This window comes from Bubalus kerabau, chromosome 12 (genome assembly GCF_029407905.1).
Source record: "Bubalus kerabau isolate K-KA32 ecotype Philippines breed swamp buffalo chromosome 12, PCC_UOA_SB_1v2, whole genome shotgun sequence".
NCBI classification, from domain to species: domain Eukaryota; kingdom Metazoa; phylum Chordata; class Mammalia; order Artiodactyla; family Bovidae; genus Bubalus; species Bubalus kerabau.
In genome coordinates, this window is record NC_073635.1 from 80,975,001 (window position 1) to 80,998,847 (window position 23,847).

The window sequence follows — 23,847 nt, forward strand, 5'->3', positions numbered from 1 at the left end:
GGAGGTCAGAGTATTAAAAACCAGGGAGTGTTACATGGAGAAATGTTAACTGGGCATGTGTGCTGTGGCTATGGCTGTATAATTTTTCAAGTGGTATTATTGCTCTTTCAGGTTTTAGGTGATAAACATGGGAATGCCTTGTGGCTCAATGAAAGAGAGTGCTCAATTCAGAGAAGAAATCAGAAAGTGGTGGAGGAAGCACCAAGGTAAGCACTTCTCCTGAGGAAACTACAGAGTAGTCTGATTTTCTATATTTCTTATGATTCTTTCCCATTGTAATAAAAACTATTTAATAGAGCTGAAATTACTTTAACAGTAATAGTAGGATCTATTAGTTGCCCCACAGCATGTGGGATCTTGGTTCCCTGACCAAGGATCAGACTCATGTCCTCTGCATTGCAAGGCAGATTCTTTATCACTGGATCACCAGGGAAGTCTCTACCTCTGGGCTTTGAGCACAGTGATGAGCTTGTCTGCAGCTCTGAGGATCACTAGGAGAGTTTATGACAAGGGAGTGAGCAGGACCATTCTCACCATGACAGGTGAGAGTAGTTTTACTCAGCTGTGCTTGCGATTATCCAGATATTATGATGTTAATCTTTAGTTGCACTTTCCTTTTTTTTTTGTTGCATTAATTCTGTCATCCAGTTATTGTTGAAATGTCATCTATGCCTGAACGAGACAGGACAATGATCAGATTTTTGGCTTAAAGAAAGCGAAGAGGACATTACCAATTAAAAGAATCACAAAGATGTAAAATGCAGTGGCTAGAACTTATTTGGATCCTGATTCAAAGAGATCAGCTATAAAAAAATTAATGAGATAATCTAGGAAATCCAAATACTAATAAATATGTTAAAGCTATTAAAGAGTTTTTGTTAATGTTTAAAGTGTGATTGTTAGGAAAGTACTTATAGAAATAGATAGGGAAGTTTTTATGGAAGAAGTGATACCTAATTTGGTATTTTCTTTAAAATAAAAAAAAGGGGTGGGGCTGGTAGAAAAGTAGGCATGCCATTAGACAGGACAGGAGTGGTTGTAAAGTAATAATTGTTACATATGGCAAACAGATACATGAAGTTCATTATGTGCTTAGTCGCTCAGTCATCTCCTGACTCTTTGTGACCCCATGGACCATGGCTGCCAGACTCCTCTGTCCATGGGGATTCTGCAGACAAGAACACTGGAGTGGGTTGCCATGTCCTCCTCCAGGGAATCTTCCCAGCCCAGGGATGGAACCCAGGTCTCCTGCATTGCTGGTGAATTCTTTACCAGCTGAGCCACCAGGGAAGCCCAAGTTCATTATGCTCTTCCATAATAAAATGTTTATAAGATGTCATCTAAATCTTATACATTTGAGACTAATTTTAATCCACAGATAGAAAAATAGTCAATGTTTTGTTTCTCAGAGGCTTTCTTTCATAGAAACAAAATATATGAAAAAGTGGAAATGATCTGATAATATTCTTTTCAGGGTTCATTGAAACCCTTTATTTGTCTGTTGGAAGGTGCTTCTTTATTGTGAAACAAAAGTTGTGAGGATTTGTTAGATGTACTGTTGATTCTTATTATTTGTGGTAGTTATGTTTTATAAAGTCACAATACTGAAGTGTTACTCTCACAGGAAATAGAGTTAAGTTTCTGTGACCCTCAAGTCAGAACATTTTCATCAACCGATTAATGCATAATCTTGTTTTGTATGTGTTTCTGTTGAAAGACACCTTATTTTATGCATATTGTTGATTCATTAATGTTGCACTCACCATCGTGGTGAGCAGCACTGTAATACTTGATTGAAGCAGTCTCACCTAACATACCTTTTCTCCATAAAGCACATCTTCCAATCTTACTTGGAGAAATTCTGAATATATGTGTAAAATTTTACTAGTTGTAAACAACTAGTTTTGCCAAAGCAGCTGTATATTTTATAGATTGATGAAAGTTGCAGTATAATGTAGAAAGTTCAGATGTTCAGTTCAGTCTCTCAGTCATGTCCGACTCTTTGCGACCCCATGGACTGCAGCACGCCAGGCTTCCCTGTCCATCACCAGCTCCTGGAGTTTGCTCAGACTCATGTCCATTGAGTAGGTGATGCCATCCAACCATGTCCTCTGTTGTTCCTTCTCTTCCTGCCTTCAATCTTGCCCAGCATCAGGGTCTTTTCCAGTGAGTCAGTTCTTTGCATTAGGTGGCCAAAGTATTGGAGTTTCAGCTTCAGCATCAGTCCTTCCAGTGAATATTCAGGACTGATTTCCTTTAGGATTGACTGGTTCAGATGTTAGTTTTATATAAAAATTTGAAGTTGGTTTATTTCAACCTGTTATGCTTAATTAACAGTAAGCATATATTCTAAGCATATATAAAGCATATACCTTGAAATCTTAAGTCGACATAGATGATCATATCTGAGTAAACTTAAAGAAAATTAATGCACACAAAAGATTACTTAATTTTTGTTCAAAATGTAGGTGTTCACTCTGTGTATATTTGCAGCATTTTTCTAGATTCTGAGACGCGAAGAGCAATGGGAGAACAAGCCGTAGCCCTTGCCAAAGCAGTGAATTATTCTTCTGCTGGAACCGTAGAATTCCTTGTGGACTCAAAGAAGAATTTTTATTTCTTGGAAATGAACACGAGACTCCAGGTAATAAAACCTCTGTTCTTCATTCCTCTCCATGCCTCTAAACTTTTCCCTTTCTCACTACCCCTTTTGATTTTATAAAAGTTAAAAACCAATTCCTTAAAGTGGGAAATAAAGATTTGGTTTTTATGTTGGTGCTAAGAAACCTGTTGGAAATGACAGATGAGTATCAGGTTAATTTGATGGTCAGTGACTAGCCCCTCTGCTTCGTTACTGCTAATACTTTATATTGGAAATTCCAGTTCTTTTTTTTTTTTTTTTCTTGAATGTTTCTTAATGAAGTACATTAGTTAGGGTTCATATGCTGAAAACGGAAACTAATCAAGATATGACGCATAGAAAGGGATTAAGTGCCTACAAATCTTTGGAAGAGACGGGGAAAGGAAAGGTATTGAGAGTGAGCTTTCAGGAATGAATCTCAGAACTGAACCATCCAACCTCTAGAACCATTCTAGAGGAATGGACACCTCTGCCACAGTTGTGAGATTGAGAAATTAAGTGGTCGCCTGGAACTATTAACTTTAGGGACATACTTGGTCAATTCCAAGCAAGGTTTCAGGAAGCCACTGGTATACTGTTAACTCACTGATGGCTTTATTTCCTTTCTTCTTCTCTCTTTTCTTTGATTTAAATTGTAAACTGACAAATTCAGAAAAATATGTAGAATACAAATGTGTAGTTGAAAAAAATAATTAAAAGCAAAAGTTTATGGGAGCTCAATTGGATCGAGAAGTACCAAAATGCCAGTACTTCTTACCCCTGCCCCTCAACTTCTTCCCATTCTTAGAGATCCTGCCTCCATCTTCCTGTTTATTATTCTGACTGAATTCTAAACAACATTTCCTTATATTTCTGGATAGTTCTTCCTTTCCTTTATGCACGCCTTGACAATAGAAATAATTTTGCCTGTTTCTTTTTTAAACTTTCAATCCATGGGATTGTATTATATATGTATTTTTTGTACATGGCTTCTTTTCTCAGTATTATGCTTATGAGATTATACCATGGGACAGATTTTCATATACTGTGGCAGAATTTGTGTGTCTATCTAGATGCATTTTGAGACCAAGGGTAATTCATATTTATAATTTGTACAATATTAACCTTAGTAGTTTTTGCTAAAAACTTACAATACTTCTGTTTGAAATCACTTTTTTAGCCTCTATCCTGTTGTTGTGGATATCTTCAGAATTGACAGACTTGTAGAGATTAGTTTGATTTTGATTAAATATATATCTTTATAATGAAGTATGTCTAATTATATGATTATCTGGGAAATCATGTTTTTTATTAAAATGGAGACTTGATTATATCATGATGAGAATAATAGCTTTGTAATATGATCCTGAAGGCAATTTGAAGTGACTACAATGTATGTTTATTGTATTCAAGACTCAATAAATACTAGACTTTAGTTGGGATACTTAGCAGATTTTGCAGAATTAATAATCAGTGTTTTTTATTTTTCTTTAGGGCACTTTGTTATTATGTTCAATTTTTTTTTTTAAGAATCCTTTACTTTTTATTTGTTTCTGGCTCATGTATCTCAGCACATAAGTTTTTTCAAGTTTGTCCCATGGTCAATTTTGGTATAAGACCTCCAAAAATTTATATTTATTATCAAATAATTCTGTGTTGTCAGTCTAAATCATTTAGGTACCTGTGTTTACAATTTGTATCATGAGTGGCTTGCCAGGAAATTATGCTCAGTACCCTCAAAAAAAGATTATACATAAATGAATTTCAGGAAGAAATCTGATAGTGCCTAAATCTGTGCTATATAATAGCATAATTATTAATTTGTGTCTCCTGTTTAATGTTTAATAATATCTCATTTCTCTCTTTAATTTGCTTCCAGGGATAGTAGTCTTATCAGTTACCAAACAAATTATTATTATTTTTTTTTTTTTAAGAAACATCTGTGTGGTGGAGGGATATTTGGTGGTGGAGGCTGTGACTGAATGGGAGCATGAAAAAAAGAATCTCGTGTTTTATAGTATTCCTGAAAGCCATGCTTAGATATTTCAAAGATGTCTTTCTGATATTGTTTAAACAATTCAGATGTCCTTTTAATGGTAGATTTTCTGTTTCAAATTTCTTTACTAACCTTAAATTATAATACTTAAGGCACATTCACCAAATTCTTTATCTTCTAAGATAAATGTTATCTCTAATTAGTGTTTCATTTTGAGGCTGGAGAGCTATAATTTTCTTTTCTTCTTTTTCCTTGAAATTTCCTGATTGAATTGTCACTTTTTTCCAGCATTAGAACTTGTACACTTCTTTCCTGGTAACACAGTGTGAGTAGCATCTTCACTTTGCTAGATTTTCTTAAGAGTGACATTTGAAATAAATACCATTTCTTCTTAAAGAGAAACACTGAGAAAGTCACTGGGTTTGGTGCATAAATACTGGTTTTTATCTCTTTTTGGTGAGAATTTATGTATCAGGTTTATCTATGCCATCCTCATATGTTTGTTTTTAAAGTCACTGTTTTCTTTTTCTTAAAGATAAAATTCACATGCTTTTATGTTGGTGTTGTTCAGTGGCTAAGTCCTGTCTCTTTGTAATCTCGTGAACTACAGCAGGCCAGGGTTCCCTGACCTTCACCATCTCCCTGAGTTTGTCCAAACTCATGTCCATTGAGTCAGTGATGTCATCCAACCAGGTCATCTTCTGTTGCTGCTTCTCCTCTTGCCTTCAATCTTTCCCAGAATCAGGCTCTTTTCAGATTGGCCAAAGTATTGGAGCTTCAGCTTCAGCATCAGTCCTTCCAATAAATATTCAGGACCGATTTCCTTTAGGATTGACTGGTTGGATCTCCTTGCTGTCCAAGGGACTCTGAAGAGTCTTCTCCAGGACCACAGTTAGAGAGCATCAGTTCTTTGATACTCAACCTTGTTTATGGTCCAACTCGCACATCCATACATGACTACTGTAAAAACCATAGCTTTGACTAGATGGACCTTTGTTGGCAAAGTAATGTCTCTGCTTTTTAATACGCTGTCTAGGTTGGTCATAGCTTTTCTTCCAAGGAGCAAGTGTCTTAATTTCATGGCTGCAGTCACCGTTCTCAGTGGTTTTGGACCCCAAGAAAATAAAATCTGTCACAGTTTCCATTGTTTCCCCATCTATTTGCCAAGAAGTGATGGAACCGGATGCCATGATCTCAGTTTTTTGAATGTTGAGCTTTAAGCCAACTTTTTCACTCTTCCTCTCTCACCTTCTTCAAGAGACTCTTAGTTCCTCTTCAGTTTCTGCCATTAGAGTGGTATCATCTGTATATCTGAGGTTATTTTCTTTTTCCTAAAGATGTAATTCAGATGCTTTTACATTACAAGTCCCTTTGCTCTGTAGCCTTAACCTCTTCTTTCTTTTTCCTGGGTTCAGTCTGGCCTCTGTGTGCCTTTATCAAGTTTTACTCCCTTTGCTTGGAATGGTCCCCACCTCTTGTCCTAGTAGAAGTGTGCATATGTACCCACCCATGCCTATATGTTTCCTTCTCTGCATCTGAAAGATGGATAGAGAAATGGATAAATACCAAAAATGCAACTTTATTAAAATCTTATTTTAATGAAATACGTAGTTTTGCTTGAATAATTTTCTTACTTTATTGAATTGAAATACTAAGAAGTAGTAATCATTGGTTAAAAAAAAAACTAATATATCCATAAGAGTAAACATTGGAAAAATAACTTCCCATACCCCATTTGTTATCACAACTGTGTATTTTTCTTGTAGAGGCACCTTTGTTTTACTTAAAAATTGTCTTTTGTAGTGTTTAATACTTCAGAGAAGGCAATGGCACCCCACTCCAGTACTCTTGCCTAGAAAATCCCATGGATGGAGGAGCCTGGTAGGCCGCAGTCCATGGGGTCGCGAAGAGTCGGACACAACTGGGCGACTTCACTTTCACTTTTCACTTTCATGCATTGGAGGAGGAAATGGCAACCCATGCCAGTGTTCTTGCCTGGGGAATCCCAGGGACGTTGGGGCCTGGTGGGCTGCCGTATATGGGGTCGCACAGAGTCGGACACAACTGAAGTGACGCAGCAGCAGCAGCAGCAGTGTTTCATACTTAAAGTGTTATCTTCTTCATTATGATTTTGAATATTCATTTGTATGAGTATGCATTTCACCAGTTTCCTATTTTTAATTTTTCCAGTATTTTGCTATCATAAATAGTGAAATTATTAAATACCTTTTATATTATGATTTTGCACATGTGAAAGTAGAATTGCCTGCAAAATGATAGGTTCTTGTATAATTTAGTGAAATAGTATCAAGGTGCTTTTTATAGGAGAACTTGCATGGCTAAAAGGATCTTTGCCTTTGGCTCTGTATGATAGTGAAAAATGGTACCATATTTTCATTTTGTTTTTCTTCTGAGTGAGGATGAATTTTTTTTCATAGAGTCATTTACATTTCTTTTGCCCTTTGGGTTTTCTAGATGGGGAAACAGTGGAAACGGTGTCAGACTTTATTTTTCTGGGCTCCAAAATCACTACAGATGGTGACTGCAGCCATGAAATTAAAAGACGCTTACTCCTTGGAAGGAAAGTTATGACCAACCTAGATAGCATATTCAAAAGCAGAGACATTACTTTGCCAACAAAGGTCCGTCTAGTCAAGGCTATGGTTTTTCCTGTGGTCATGTATGGATGTGAGAGTTGGATTGAGAAGAAGGCTGAGCGCCGAAGAATTGATGCTTTTGAACTGTGGTGTTGGAGAAGACTCTTGAGAGTCCCTTGGACTGTAAGGAGATCCAACCAGTCCATTCTGAAGGAGATCAACCCTGGGATTTCTTTGGAAGGAATGATGCTAAAGCTGAAACTCCGGTACTTTGGCCACCTCATGCGAAGAGTTGACTCATTGGAAAAGACTCTGATGGTGGGAGGGATTGGGGGCAGGAGGAGAAGGGGATGACAGAGGATGAGATGGCTGGATGGCATCACTGACTTGATGGACGTGAGTCTGAGTGAACTCCGGGAGTTGGTGATGGACAGGGAGGCCTGGCGTGCTGCGATTCATGGGGTCGCAGAGAGTCGGACACGACTGAGCGACTGATCTGATCTGATCTGATTGAGTTGTAGATGTTTTATGTTTTTTCAGGAAATTAGCCATTTGTGATATCATCAGGAAGCAATGCTCCATGAATATTTTCACATTTTTACAGAGTGAGGGCTTTCTAAGCAAAGACCTCTGGCACCTGATTAAATGATAACAACTCGAAAGATGAAGCTTGCTAGAGAGAAAGTCTTATCTTTCCCCAGAGCCATTTGTTGACATTCCAGGCCTTTGCCCTTCTCTCTCTGGAAAGATTTATTTACTTTCCAGAGTCAAGTTTGCTCTCTCTCCATGGCAGCATTGCTTATGTCCGTTTAGATGAATTGTTGTGGGGTTGCTCTCCGGTGATAGGTGCACCCCCCTCTGCCCACACAGGGACATCAGACCGTGGGGAACCAGGGTGTGAGAAATGGTGTGAAGATGCTCTGTGAGTTAACAGTTGCCTCCTTCTCCAGTCCAGGAAACTGTTTGTTTCCTGGCAAGATAAGCAAATGAATGCAGATATAAAATATACAGATGTGATTCCTAGCTACTTTTCTCTCACCTTTTACCTGTCTTTTTTAGTTTGATGTAGTTTTTCTTTCTAGGGAGAAAATTTTTGTTTTAAAATTTTGCAGTTGAATTGCTAAATCTCTTATTTCTGATGTTATCACATACTTAGACTTTTCCTACTCAATTTTTCTTCTAGTACTTTTGTCATAAAGTACTTTAGTACTTATGTGAAATTTTCATTTCACCAGGGATTTTTTTTCTTTCCAAAATGTCTACCTGTTTATCACAGCCATTACTGAATAATTATTCTTTTCGGTGTTAATCGAGTCTTCTTCGTTATGTACTGAATTCTCATGTATATTCAGGTTTTTACTTTACTGTTTTGGGTTTTTTAGCCTTTCTGTTATTTATGTGCTGGTACCACACTATTTTAGATGTTATATCTTTTTATTATAATACAGTAGGCAGTAGGACTCTTCTTTCTCATTACTCTTATTTTTCCATATTGTTTTTTGAATTAGCTCATTTTATTTATATTTAACAGAAGGAAAAGAAATTGAAATGATGAAATTGCTGAACTATTAGATAAATGTTTCTTATTTTCCACTGAAATATTAATTCCTAAAAGATGTTCTTAATGTGATAAATGATTATTGGAACTATTTATATTTTTGTTATCGCATTTCTTCGTATTCCAATTTGAAAGTATATTGTTTCTTTTTTTATAAAAATGAGTGGAAATTGGCATACTTATATTTAATCCTGATTTCTTCCATAACCCTTCATTTTTGCTCTTTTTGTTGTCAGGTTTTCATTATTGTAACATTACTGTACTTGCTTTTCTGTAGTTCTGAATCTTCAGGTGTTTTCATCATACCTTGGTGTTTTAACTTGCTTTCATGGTCATAATCAGCATCTTACCATAGCTTTATGATTAATCAGTCTGCATTTTGATTCACTTATGGTTAGGTGGTTCTTGTATCTTTTTTTTTTTAATCAAGAATTTATTTTGAGAGGTATCCATGGTACGATATATATTCTGACTTCTTAGATGCGTGATAATGTTCTCTGGTAGCTCAGGTGGTAAAGAATCCACTTGCAGTGCAGGAGACTCAGGTTTGATCCCTGGGTTGGGAAGAACCCCTGGAGAAAGGAATGGCAACCCACTCCAGTAGTCTTGCCTGGAGAATCTCAGGGAGCCTGATAAGCTGTGCAGTCCATGGGGTCACAAAGAGTTGGATATGACTGACCAACTAACACACATACACACAAGGTTATCCTTACAGTTGAAGAACTTTCATTTCATAAAGGTGAAAGATTATGGGGCTTGAAAATTATGGGGCTTGAGACAGCTGGATTAACACATTACTGGCTTTTTGACCCAATATCAACCCCTGAGTAATTACCAATACCCACCTACCACCACCACCACCACCACCGCTGCCCCACCCCCCAAAAAAAAGAAAGGAAGGAAAAAGAAATAAAGGAGAAATGAGAAACCACGTGGAAGAGGGGAGCCTCTTTGAAGTGATGTGTGTGGGGACCTGCTGCTCTGGGCCAGGAACAGCCATGGCTGCTGAGGGAGGAAAAGGCTGGAGGAAGGCTCCAGCTTCTCTGCCGCTGATTAGGAATAATTAATCATCGCCTCCATCTCACAAGGGAGCCTGCGATTCACGATTCTGCTATCACTGTGTCATGATTTGGGTTAGCCTAGTATCGGGGATTTTATTATGATCACAGTGTGAATGCTGTTCATAGCAGTCATGCTGTCTCTTAAGATTACTTTCACTCTCCTGCACCATTTTGCTTTCTCTGTAGCTAAAAACTGTCTTCTGGTTTGTCTGTGTGCTGGCTTAGGTTTCTATGTATTTATCACTGATTTATCCACATACTTGATCTGTATTTCATTATATTCAAACCCATTGAGGTTTTTTTGGTCACTTTTGCCATTGTGTAGTAGTCTCTGGTTTCCTTTCACCCACTACATTCCCTGCCTGTCTTGAGAATTTCTTCTACCTCTCTTTGTAAAAATTTCTTTTCTCCTGGACTTTTGTCTTAAGCACTGTTGGTTTATTCCTTTTTTCCCCCCTACAACATGTCTTTAAGTAGCTTCCTGAGGACTGGTGCATAGGAGCTAAATTATATGAGAATTTGCATGGTGAAAATGACTATACTTTTTTTTTTTTTGTCCCGTGCCTCGCAGCTTGTGGGATCTCAGTTCCCTGACCAGGGATTGAACCCCAGCCATAGCAGTGAAAGCACCAAATCCTAACCACTAGACCACCAGGGAACTGCCTATGTTAACTTAACTATTGAAAAAGAAATTAATAGTCTTTATTGTGGTATACTTTGCATATCATAACATTAGCCCATTTTAAGTATACAAATACAGTAGACTGAATGTTTGTGTCTCTCCAAAATTCATATGTTGATACATTACCCTCCAGTGTGATGGTTTTGGGAGGTAAGGCCTCTGGGAAGTGGTTAGATTATGAGGGGCTGCCCTCATGGGTGGGGTTTGTGCCCCAGAGAGAACCTTCCCCTCCTGCATGTAGGGACTCAGAGAGAAGGTGGCCGTCTGTGGACTGAGACGTGGCCTTCACCAGACAGTGAATCAGCTGTCCCTTGATCTTCAACTTCCCTCCCAGCCCCTCGACCTGTGCGAAATACATGTCTGTTGTTTATACGCCACTCTGTCTGTGTTACTCTGTTACAGCAGTGCAGACGGACTAAGACAAGTCAGTGAGTGGTTGAACATTTACAAAGTTGTGCTATGAAGAGCAGGATACAGTCGTAGGACATATCATCACCCCATAAAGATCCTTATGTTATTTTATCCCAGAAAGTCTAATTGCAGGTGGAGTGGTGTGTGTGTGTGTATTCTTATATCACTACTCTTGGAGTTTCTAGGTGCCTTTACTGGTTTTTTGGATAGAGTTGCTTTTTTTTTTTCTCTGTCCCTTAGCTGCTCTATTTCACTTAGCATTGTTGTTCAGTCTCTAAGTTGTATTCGACTCTTTGTGACCCCATGGATTGCAGCACAGCAGGCTTCTCTGTCCTCCACTGTCTCCTGGAGTTTGCTTAGATTCACTTGGCCTGCTGCTGCTGCCGCTGCTGCTAATTCGGTTCAGTTGTGTCCGACTCTGTGCGACCCCATAGACAGCGGCCCACCAGGCTCCCCCGTCCCTGGGATTCTCCAGGCAAGAACACTGGAGTGGGTTGCCATTTCCTTCTCCAATGCATGAAAGAGAAAAGTGAAAGTGAAGTCGCTCAGTCTTGTCTGACTGTTCATGACCCCATGGTCTGCAGCCTACCAGGCTCCTCCGTCCATGGGATTTTCCGGGCAAGAGTACTGGAGTAGGGTGCCATTGCCTTCTCCATCACTTGGCCTATATGATCATTATTCTGAATTCCTATCCTTTCTCGGTGGGTACATCCTCTCCTGTGGTTTAGCTGTGGTTTTTCGGAGTGGTCAGTACCAAATCCTGTTTGTTGTGATATTCAAGTAGTTGGTGATAGGATTGTATCTACTCCCGAGGATAGAAAGAGCCTGTGTCCCCACCATTCTCCTTGTCTCAAGGATCCAGACATCAGCATCCAACTAACATACATGGACCACTTGGATTCATTGGCAAAGAGAACAAGGACTCTTCTGAAGCCTTGGTTGACTTTCTCTCCAGGGTGCATAAGTCTCTGCAGGATCCAAGCCGTCTCCATGACCTGTGCCTTTCACATTCTTCCATGGAGTTCTCTGAAGCTGGTCTCTCAGTTCATCCCAGCCCATGAGAGAGAAGAGCCTGTTACCTGTTGTCAGCTGTCACTGCCCCCAGATAACAGTGCTTCACATGTCCCCTGTGTCTCACTAAGTCGAGGGAGATAGAGACCCTGGAGGGGAGTGAACCGTGTTGCTATTTCCCTCTTCCCAAACCAGAAACATCTAAGCTGGGTTATCTGGGCTTTTCAATGAGTTGGAGGGGAGTCTGTGGATCCTCTGAAATTGGACACACACTTTACCAGGGAGAAACTTGGTGAGGTTCTAGACTCTAAAACGGTTCAGAACAGTCATAACTGACCAGTGGGAGCTCATTTAATCATTGTTTCTGTAAATTATGAGCATCCTCTGTTTTCACTCAGCACCAGTAAATCCTAGCCCTGCTCCTTCCTAGCTGTGTGTCTGTAAGCAAGTTCCTAAACTTCACTATGCTTCATTTCCCTCATCTGTGAAGTGACAGTAATGTAGCACTTGCTTGGTAGGATTGTGAGCATTAATGAATGAATATTTAACTGCTCAAAATAGCGTCTGGTTTATAGTAAGCACTCACTCTTCTTCCTAACTGTAGGAATCTTACCAGTAGTATTCTGCCTGCTGTGTTGGTTAAACGCTGGTGAATATGTTCACTATTACTGTCGTCATTATAATTTAAAAAGTGTGTAAGTGGTCTTTTTTTTTTTCAGGTGGCAAACTGGACCACAAATTAATTAATAATAACTTCCTCTTATTCTTTTGTCAGTTGATTGAAAAATTATTATTGCAAATGAACAAACATAGTTGAAATACTAACTGCTTTGGAAGAAGTCTCTGTTCATTGTAAGGGTTTTGTATAAGAGAAAAACAGAGATGGAAATCTTTCTTCTGAACATGAAACTCACTAAAGGGTTACATTGATAAGCTATTTCTGCTTAGATCTTTGTGCTAAAATTAGTATTTTGGATCCTGACTATACCTTTCCAAATTGTGTGTATGTGTGTGTATGTAATTGTTAATTTCCAAATCCAAGTAATTTATAGATTTTATTTTTTTTGAAAAGCAGTCTTAATATTGTCTACAAAGACAAAAAAAAAAAAAAAAAAAAAAAGGCTAGAAAACTCTCAAATAGAAAGGAGTAACATGTTAAATTTAATGCCCAAATATGGTCAGCTGGCTATTCCACATCTTGGAGAACAGAGATCTAAATTGTATCCCCTTTGTTAGACCTCAGTCAGTGGCTTATACTGATTGCAACAGTGAAGGAGGAATCTACTTTTGCTGTGAAAGAAAAAGTGTAATAATAGCGCTGTTGAAATTCCCTGGAGGCCAGATACCCCCACATCCCATCAGAGATCCCATCAAAGATTTTTCTATCATATGGAACCTTGTTTTCCAGGAGCATTTTAGGAAAACCTTTTTAGCATCTTGATTCTTACCCTTCACAGTTTCACACATTAAAAAGTTAAGAATTATTGCAGCCTAAATCTGATTTCTGAAAATTGACTATAACTGAACAAATATCTTTTTCTTATTTTCAGAGCAATTTTAAATTTAAAAAAGTACTTAAAGAGTTTAGCCTTTTATGGAGTTAAGGTGTTTGACTGAAAGAATAATTGGTGGAAATAGGAGAAATTACAGGGAAATGGATTTGTAATTAATTTGTAAAATTCCCTTCTTGCCAGGAGAAATATTTTAGATCTAGACAGAAATTGACATTTTGATTGTATTTGAAGGCACAGAGGCCAGGGTTCTCAAACTGGCTGGAGCTAGCCAGAACCGGAATATTCTGCAATATTTGAAGTTCCTTTCCTGGGAAACTGAGAACGTAAAGTAGGGTATGTTATGCTGTCACTTGATGTCTTTCTTTGAGTCTTACTGGAAAATTGAAGGAAAGAAGCTTTTGTTAAACAGACATGAATAGTTAAATTTGTCAGACATTTTTCATCAGTTTTTGTTTGGAAGCATTTTATAAACTATGTTGGTGTCTTCGAGTTCTAGATTCTTATCTAGAACTTTCCAAATTTGTTCCTGGATTTGTTTCCTAGGGTTACCACATCAGCTTATCACAGGCTGAGTGGCTTAAGCACCGTTTTGTTACACTTGTGGAGTCAGGAGTGTAAATCAAGGTGTGGCAGAGTGGCTTCGTCTGGAGGCCTTTCTCTGTGGCCTGCAGATTAGAATTCATCGTCTTGGGTCCCCTTGTGGTCTTCCTTTCTTGCTGCGTGTCATCTGTGTACTCATCTCTTCTTGCAAGGACATCAGTCACATTTTATTAGAGCCCTCCTTAATGACCTCATTTTAACTTAATTGCCTCTTTAAAGACCCCATCTCCAAACATAGTCATATTTTGAGTACTTGGGGTTAGGACTTAAATATATGAATTGGGCGGAAGTGAGGGGAGTACAGTTCAACCTCTAATAGTTCTCTTATCCTTTCTTCATCTGCCTGTTTGTGTGTGGGTCAACAGGAAAGCTCTATAATAGAATTTGTTCAGTTTTCAGCACCACCCTTGAAGGTAGCCATTATTTTCAAGGCGAGTTTACAGGAATGGTGTGTTGGGGCCTATTTCCCAACATGGTTTTTTACTTTGAAGCCTGTGGATCAAAATTTAATAACTTTAGATCTTTATTTGGAAATCCTGTATTCCCAGGAGGTGGAGTTTCAGTATTTTAATAGGTATATGTTAGATTCCATTTTGGACAAAGACTCTCTCTGACCTGAAAAAGCAAAACCAAAAATAATGACATCAGTTGTCCTTTCAGGCCAGAATAACAACAAATGAAAAAAGATAGAGCCCTATTATGCCAAATACCATTATGAAACACAATTTTATGTAACAGGACAATTTCCTCATATTTCATCAGGTAATCATACCTATACTGCTTTGCTCAGTTGAATCGAACAAGTTCTTCTTTCAAAAGATGGCTTTCACAAACTGGGTCTTTGTAGTATCTGTCAATTAGACTTGTATTTAATAAATAAGTTACTTTAAGTTATGTTAATTTAACATAATATTATTTGGATGTTAGAACATTCTCTTACCACATACTTCTTGTGAGTATCTCAAGTGTCTTGTCTGTAAAATGACGGTGAAACAGGGAGCAAGTTCATGAACATGGAGAGGTTTGATAAATTTCAGTGCCATGCAGATGTTAGTTATGATGTGTACATGGGTCTTCTGCTTTTAGGGACAGCTTCTGCCTTGACTAAGCAGCTGGGCCTCCACTTACCACCTAAAAAAAAACCTACCCTCTGTTTAAGGAACTGTGAACACTTTACATCACCCTCTTTCTGTATAACGGCCAAGTTAACACATAGTTCATTGATCTGATGCCTCTCCTCACTCTTTAGGACTTTCTCCTCTTTTAAACTTGTGGTTGTTGTTCAGTTACTAAGTTGTGTCCAACTCTTTGCGACCTCATGGACTACAGCATGCCAGGCTTCCCTGTCCTTCACTGTCTTGCTGAATTTGCTCAAACTCATGTCCATTGAGTTGGTGATGCCATCCAACCGTCTCATCCTCTGTTGTCCCCTTCTCCTGCCCTAAGTTTTTCCCAGCATCAGGGTCCTTTCCAATGAGTCAGCTCTTCACATCAAGTGGCCAAATTAGTGGAGGTTCAACTTCAGCATGAGTCCTTCCAGTGAACATTCAGGGTTGATTTCCTTTAGGATTGACTGGTTTGATCTCCTTGCAGTCCAAGGGATTCTCAATTTGAAAGCATCAATTCTTTGGTGCTCAGCCTTCTTTATGGTCCAACTCTCATATCTGTACACAACTACTGGAAAAACCATAGCTGTGGCTATATGGACCTTTGTCAGCAAAATGATGTCTCTGCTTTTTAATACACTGTCTAGGTTTGTCATAGCTTTTCTTCCAAGGAGCAAGCATCTGTAACCTTGAGTAATTATGTAATTCTATAGTAGGGTGGGTTTTGTTACAAACATCTAAATGAAGCACCCATTTAAACTTTTAAACATGCCTCAGTGTTAATATTCATTTGAAGTTAACTTTAGTATGTAATTAAAATTTGCCTGAATCTTGTTCCCCTTGAGGAATGCTTGCCTGTTATGTAGTTACCCATTCTTAAAATCTTTAGAATTATTAGATAATCAGCATAATAAAGTATATTTAAAAGTTTAAGTCAGAGAAAACACATTGAGCAAATTATCTGCTTTGGTTATTTAGCGCAGTGGAAGGGTTCTGATTGAAGAGCGATAATGTCAATCAAGTCAGATATCTTTACCTTAATAATGTTTCATAATACAAAAACTTTGGTGACGTTGCTCTAACTTTTATTAAGTTTTATTTTACAATTATTTCTGATGTCTATAAAATTTCTAAACATTACTAAAAATATCTGAACACCCTTTACTAACATTTACATTTGCTTTATTTTTATCCTATACCCATATCTTAATTTCTCTCTGTCCTCTTTACCTGAAACATTTCAGAGTAAGTTGTAGGCCTGGTGCTCCTTTACCTCTAAACATATATCCCCTAAAAACAAGAAAGCTCTTTTACATTGCCACAGTACCATTATCAGCATCAGAATACTAACATTGACATATTGCTCTCTCCCAGTCCACAGACCATCTTCACATGTCACTAGTTGTCCACTAATGTTTTTTATAGTAAAATTACAACATTTTAATATTGGTTCTGGATCCTATGTTGTGTCTGCTTGCCATGACTCTTTAGTCTTTATCTGGAGCAGTTCCTTAGTCTTTTGTTTGGTCGCCTATGACCTTGACAGTTTTTAAGACGAGCACAGGCCATTTGTTTTATAGAGTGTCCCTCATTTTGTGTTTGTCTTTTTTCTCTTGAGTATATCCGGATGTTGCATATTCAGCAAGAATATTACAGAAATGCCATTCTTCCATGAGGACCATTATAGGAGACATGCAGTGTCTGTTTATCCCACTGCTGGTGATGTTGCTTTGGTTAAGGTGGCATGTCTTGGATTTCCCCACCGTAATGTTAGTGTTTCTCCCCTTGTCATTAATGAAGGTATTTTATAGGTGGATACTTTAGGACTTTAGGACTCTGGAAATACCTGTCTTCCCTTCACTAGTTTGGATACTTCCTGATTGGTATTTAGGACTTCCCGGGGGGTCCTAGTGGTAAAGAGCCTACCTGCCAATGCAGGCGACTTGAGAGACGCAGGTTCAATCCCTGGAAGATCACCAGGAAGATCCCCTGGAGGAGGGCGTGGCAGCCCACTCTAATGTTCTTGCCAGGAGAATCCCATGGAGAGAGGAGCCTGGTGGGCTATGGTCTGTAGGGTTGCAAAGAGTTGTACACAACTGAAGTGACTTAGCATGCACGCACGCAGTTGGTATTTGAGGAGGAATAAAGCTAAAGATCACAGTGGCAGTGGCAGAATTTATGATTATAACTTTTACAAAGACAGATAATGACAACACAATTCCAGAAACATTTAGCTTTTCTAAATGAAAACTACTATTGAAATTTGATACATCAAGTACTCATGTGAAGTGAAACCTGGTTTACTTTGCCATTGCATTTGATAAGCTCAGTTATTCATTTTTTGGGGGGAAGTACATTTGAAGCAAAAAATTAGAGGGAGTGGCAAGAAATCTAGACTCAAATACTGACAATAGTGACAGTTTGATGGTGACTGAGAAGACAACTAAAGTAAATTTGCAGATAGATCTATAAAAAACTGGCTGGCTGTGACCATCTAATGTAGGCATATATAACTATACATACTCATGGATTTTGAGTGTGATTATGAATCTTAACATGGCATTTGATGATCGTCATTTGCACCTGTTTGAATAAAAGATTCATAACGAGGTTCATAATTGGCATTGCCAGTGCTGATTTATAAGCTCTTGATAGAACCTGCTAGACTTCCTAGGTGGCTCAGTGGTAACGAATCCACCTGCCAGTGCAGGAGGTGCACATTCGATTCCTGAGCCAGGAATATCCCCTGGAGAAGAAAACAACCCACTACAGTATTCTTGCCTGGAAAATTCCATGGACAGAAGAGTCTGGAGGCTACAGTCCATCGAGTTGCAAAGAGTCAGACACGATTTAGCAACTAACAGCAGCAGCAGAACCTGCAAGGTGGCATTGACCTGATAAATACATCCCAGTCAGTAATTTGCCTTGGAGAATTAATAAATTCTGATTTGGATGGGCTTCCCTCATAGCATAGCTCCCTTGGTAAAGAATCCGCCTGCAATGCATGAGATCCTGGTTCGATTCCTGGGTCAGGAAGATCTGCTGGAGAAGGAATAGTCTACCCACTCCAGTATTCTTGGGCTTCCCTTGTGGCTCAGCTGGTAAAGAATCCGCCTACAATGCAGGAGACATGGCTTTGATCCCTGGGTTGGGAAGATCCCCTGGAGAAGGGAAAGGCTGCCCACTCCAGTATTCTGGCCTGGAGAATTCCATGGACTGTATAGTCCATGGGGTTGCAAAGAGTCGGACACAACTGAGTGACTTTCACTCTTTTTTTGGGTTTGTGTGTGTGTGTGTGTGTGTGTGTGTGTGTGTGTGTGTATGTTTTCTCTCCATCTCACTCGCTTTTTTGGCTAGGTATTAATTTGCTGCCCAAACCCCAAGGTTCATGTACTAGGATATCAGTATATTACTCTCTAATGCACAGTCGTAGTATCTGGAAGATCTTCATTCATACATTTCTTGGAACTAGCACTTATTTCTTTGGGGCAGGAAATTGATGTGTGAGGACCAACAATTTGTTTGGTGAGGATAGAGTCACATAAGGGAATTGGGTTTATAGTGTGTTAGCCAGAAATTTTATTCAGGTTTTTCTGTACAATGTTCCAGAAAAACCCGAACAACCATTTTGGCCAACCCAGTATTTTGAATCTTTAAGGCATTGTTTCTAAATGTGTGTTCTTTGGAATTCTCAATCCATAAAGATTGTCTGCAAAAGGAGGAGGTGTGCAGTTAAATAAATGCTGTACAGTCTCCTTTCAGAGAGTCCTGTGGTGTATTTACAGATTAATGTGTTTGAGGAGTCTTTCAAAAAAAGCAAAAACCTGTTTAACTTAGATTAACTCAGTGTTTCCCAAATAGAAGTTTCTCAGAAACCTTGTCCTCCCCCAACACAGTAGTCCTCAGAATAGATGTTTATTAACATCATACTTTCAGAGGTTGTTTTTTATTCTAGGTTGGACATGGTGTTCTAGGTTGGACATGATGAATTTGTTGGTTTACCAGAAGCCAGTGTTTGAGTCTTTTTTTTCTTCTTATAACCTTTTGTTTCAGTTAACCTTTACTTTCCATTGATTTTACCGCCTTCCCTTCCTTTTCTTTCTTTTTTGTTTTACTTAATTTTGGCGTGGGAATGATTTTTTCTCTTTGTAACCTCTGTTCTTCTTAAGCATTGAGTTTAACTTGCACAGGGAAACTATTTTAAAGTTTTCAGGAATGGGGGGTACACATGGTTATTTAGTCAGTGTTTTAATTATAAGATGCCTGATGATAATAATAATACAGGGTCTAAAGGAAATGCTTCACATATCCTGTTGAATAACTTTGGAATTCTGTTAAAATGTATTTAGAAGGATTTCTCTTAAAAATGTTTAAATTTATGTTTTCCTTTAAAAAGACGTATTTCTGTTATCTGAAAAATTGAGGTACCTCAGACTATTTTGTGTACTTTAACAATACTTGAACCTCAGTGGATATTTAAAAAAAATTCTTTAATGATTTTTGTCTTTAGTAGGTAGCTGTTATTTTAGTTGTCTGCTGATTTTATTTTGTAATAATTGCGGCTCACTAGGATTATAAAATGTTGTGTTACTGTTAAATAACTCTAAATTGGGTTAAAGTGGGTCCAATTTTAGATTCCATTCAATAGAAGTTTAATAAACTTTTTTCCTATATAGTTATAAGGAGTTATAAGGAGGTTATAAGTTATAAGGAGTTATAAGGAGGTTATAAGTTATAAGGAGTTATAACTCCTTATAGAGTTATAAGGAGGTCTTCTAAGGTGTAACAGAGCCTTACAATGAATTTGGGTCTTTAGCCTTTCATAATCATGTATTTTATAAAAGATAACAGTACATAATTGTTTAGCTGTTTATCTTTCCTACATACTTTCATATCCATTTTTCCATGAGGAAGAACAGGCAGCTAATATCACCTCTGGAGGGATGAGATTCCAACCCTGCCTCTACCGCTTACTAGAGACATGACTCTGAATTTGCCACTCTTTCCTTCATTCCTTTAATGTATATTTCCTTGTCTAGTATATAATATGTGCTTTTCTGAGCGATAGATATAGAAGGATAAAATTAAATCATTTTGTGAGCTTTTAAAAATGTTTTCTTACTTAACAAAGGTAGTGGGTAGTATTGATATAAGAAGCCCTTGGTCACATAGTAGGTTGAATAGTTTGAATAGTTAGGGTAGTAAGACGCATTCTCATGTGAAATTTATTTCCAGCAATAATAGAATGGCTTTACATTTGTTCCTTTCTTATTATATTTATCATACAGAACCTTGTTTCTTTCAAAACCATGTTTTGCTTTCAAGAATATAGATTCTAAACTATCTAATAAAATCTTTACTTAAGTGTCGCATATATTTTACAAAGGGTAGATGCTTATTTTAGTGATGATTTGTCATTAAAATTATGTCAAAATGTCTTAAAATGTTGTTGAAACTGTAAACAAACTCATAACACACACAGAGCTAATTATGGATGCCATCTGTTTATTTTTACAAAGCTTTTTTTTTTTTTTTTTTTTTAAGACCATGGCATTGTCTGCTTATGATAAGCTTCAAGATTATTATAATGACTAAGTCCTGTCCTTCAATTAGTGTAGTTGAAGATGGAAAGACAATTGGTCTGTTCATTGACCTTTTCCCATGTCAGAGTGTATGAAATATAACATGTCATGATAAAGAAACTATAGTGAAGTGCTTTTAAAACATGCTTAATTTTTATGAGAAAGGAAACTGGTATCGAAGCAGCTGATGTGGCCAAAGTTGATATTCTCAAAACTTATTCAAGGCTTTAGACGTAAGGCAGATGACCTGCCCTTTACCAACGCCCTCAGTGGCTTTATTTTAGCTCAGTTAAGTTTAGGATCTCGTCAGCAATCGATCAGATTGATAACAGTGTGTCTGTTGGTATCCCTGTATGTTTGTGCATGTTTCTGTACATGTGCATCCCATGCGCTAGGGTGGAAGGCCAGGGATCCCCACGACAGCATCGTCCAAAATAGTTATCAGCAATTTGCTGAGAGAGCAGCGATTTCACTGGCTCAGTGTTGCCACTGTGCATGCTCAGCACTCCCCACGCCGGTCTGGAGGGAGAACAACCTGCAGGATCCATCTGCTCCTTTCTGCTACACTGCATTGATGCAAGAGTACGCTAATCTGGTTGCTTGTCAGGACAGGTTAGTGAAAGCATGCGAGTGGGTGAGACTCAGGCTGGACTAGTGCTGTGGAAAAGCGTAAGCTGCCTCTGAGGATGCCGTGCTAAGTGTAGCAGAACAGGCTGATGACCAGCCACACTGAGGACGCTAGCTCTAAATGTGTAATCATCAGTGAAGAATTAGTATAAAATTAAAGGTGTTCAACCTGGTTGGACCCCATCAAAATAAACACTGGGAAAAGTAGTAGAGACAGTTTACAAACACTTTTGGGGTGTCTGTTTTTCTCACCCAGCTTTGTACTATATGGTATCGATGCTTTAATTTTATTCTCTTAGATAGTTTTCAAGTCAACTATGATTATAATTAACCTCATTTTACCCAGAAATTGTTGACATTGTCCCTGCTTATTTCTATTTATTTACTTTTTCCTACATCTGTTGGAGCTTCCCTGGTGGCTTAGTGGTAAAGCATCTGCCTTCAATACAGGAGACATGGGTTTGATCCCCAAGTCTGGAAAATCCACTGGAGAAGGAAATGGCAGCTTACTCTAGTATTCTTTCCTGGGAAGTCCCATGTACAGAGGAGCCTGGTGGGCTGCAATCCATGGGGTCGCAAAAGAGTCGGACACGACTTAGTGACTAGACCACCACCACCACACCTACTGACGGGCAGATCTTGGCCTTGCAGGTTGAGCATCCCGTCACAGAATGCATCACTGGCCTGGACCTGGTCCAAGAAATGATACGTGTTGCCAAGGGTTACCCTCTCAGGCACAAACAAGCTGATATTCCCATCAACGGCTGGGCGGTCGAATGTCGAGTTTATGCCGAGGTAAAGCGAACACTGGGAGGAGGGATGATGGGAGGAAGGGTGGTGTTTGTGTCCCGAGTCATGGGACCACGTATAACTAAACAAAAAGGTAAAGTTAGCGTCCTGTAACTTGGGGTCAAGTATTTGATTATGTAATTCAGAGCTGAACCAGAAAAAGAAAGGTTAGATCATTTTGACATAACTCAAAATAGTTTTAAAAGATTGAGTTTAATTAATTTTCATGTGTTGCTTTTGGATGGAAGAATAGCTTCTAATCAGTTTAAGGAGCGAGAAAGAATTAGTTCAATATTCTTGTGCTTGAATGGACCGTGGGTTTTGTTTTGTTTGCTTATTTTCAAACCACATTGAAAATAAACAGGAGCATTTATTTCTGTGTGTATGTTAAAGAGCTACCCTAGTTACACATCAGTTGTTAATTCAGTGTTTAATTTTTTTTAACAGTTTCCCCCCTAATAATTTTATTTCTTGCATGAATAATCACAACTAAAATTTAAATTGCAAAGCTCTTAATTATAATTTTAATTATGGATTTTACTCATAAACTCTCAGTTCAATGCTTTAATATTATTTTATAACTATATTAACCACATAATTAAGCAGTCAGCATCTGAAAATGCTTCTCTCAAATGACTAAAACAAAAATGCAAGGAAACATTGATGCCATCTCTTACTTTTAGACATTGAAGCCTGTCTGTAAAATAAAAAGCAAATTAGTAGTATCTGTGTTTTAACAATCCTGGACCTTGTTTTGGAATGCTTTTCAAGGATCCTGAGAAATAGTTCTTGGCTTAGTTAGTTTTCTTTGCATTATATTTTGAGTGGTATTCTTTTTCTTCTCTATTGTTATGATACTGAACTTATTTAATATTTATTCTGATGATCTAAGATATTTACAAATGGAGCGTTTATCCAGAAGCACATGCAGAGTTACTTTTCAGGTCTTTATTTGGAGACTCAGAATGCGCAAATCTTACCATATGTGAGCTGTTTTGAGAGTAAGAAAAACAAATATCTTCAGTGCACTGCATTTGTTGTTCTGAACTTGAGTATGTTTTGATGTAGCGCCTAGGTTATTTTATTTTTGCCCAAGGCATTCTAAGAAGATTTATAAAAAGTTGGAATTTTACCAGTTTCAATAAAGTATGATCAAGGTCAGGCTAAATTCTGCTTTTAGTTCTGTTTGATTTTTTAAATACACTTCTAAGTTGTCTAGAGTGAGGAGAAGACAATAATATTCTGAAATCTGTGATTTGATAAATACGCCCCAAAATGCTTCTTCATTGTATAAATATTTAACCTTACTTGTGCTGATTTATATTTCAAAGGCTGTGCTTCCTGTTCTTTGAACTTTCAGGACCCCTACAAGTCTTTTGGTTTGCCGTCTGTTGGGAGATTGTCTCAGTATGAAGAACCAGTGCGTCTACCTGGTGTAAGTCATTAAGCTGTAATACCAAGTGAGAGGTTAAAATCTTGATTTATGTCACACTTTTATGTTAAAGCTTGTCAACACCAAAGGGTGTAAATTGAATGACAAGTGAAATTCATGGGGAATCACAGTTTTTTGTTTTTAATATTTTGTACTTTATGATGTGCAGGAAAGTCAGAATTCACCTAATAGGGAAGTCTGGACAACTGGCTTCTAAATAAATGATAGTTCCCAATGTTCCCAGTTCTTCTGAAAATTGTA

The 23,847-nt window shown here is 38.0% G+C and overlaps 1 protein-coding gene across 7 annotated transcripts in view; it reads left to right on the top strand.

Annotated features, from left to right (window-relative positions):
- The window catches only part of PCCA (propionyl-CoA carboxylase subunit alpha), a 363,730-nt gene that overhangs the window by 153,857 nt on the left and 186,026 nt on the right, over positions 1–23,847 (top strand). For all 7 annotated transcript variants that reach the window (XM_055542946.1, XM_055542947.1, XM_055542949.1 and 4 more), the window contains exons 11-14: positions 112–206; positions 2,494–2,644; positions 22,017–22,160; positions 23,515–23,589. In XM_055542946.1, coding sequence (XP_055398921.1) covers positions 112–206; positions 2,494–2,644; positions 22,017–22,160; positions 23,515–23,589 — 465 coding nt within the window. The remainder of the gene's footprint in view (positions 1–111; positions 207–2,493; positions 2,645–22,016; positions 22,161–23,514; positions 23,590–23,847) is intronic.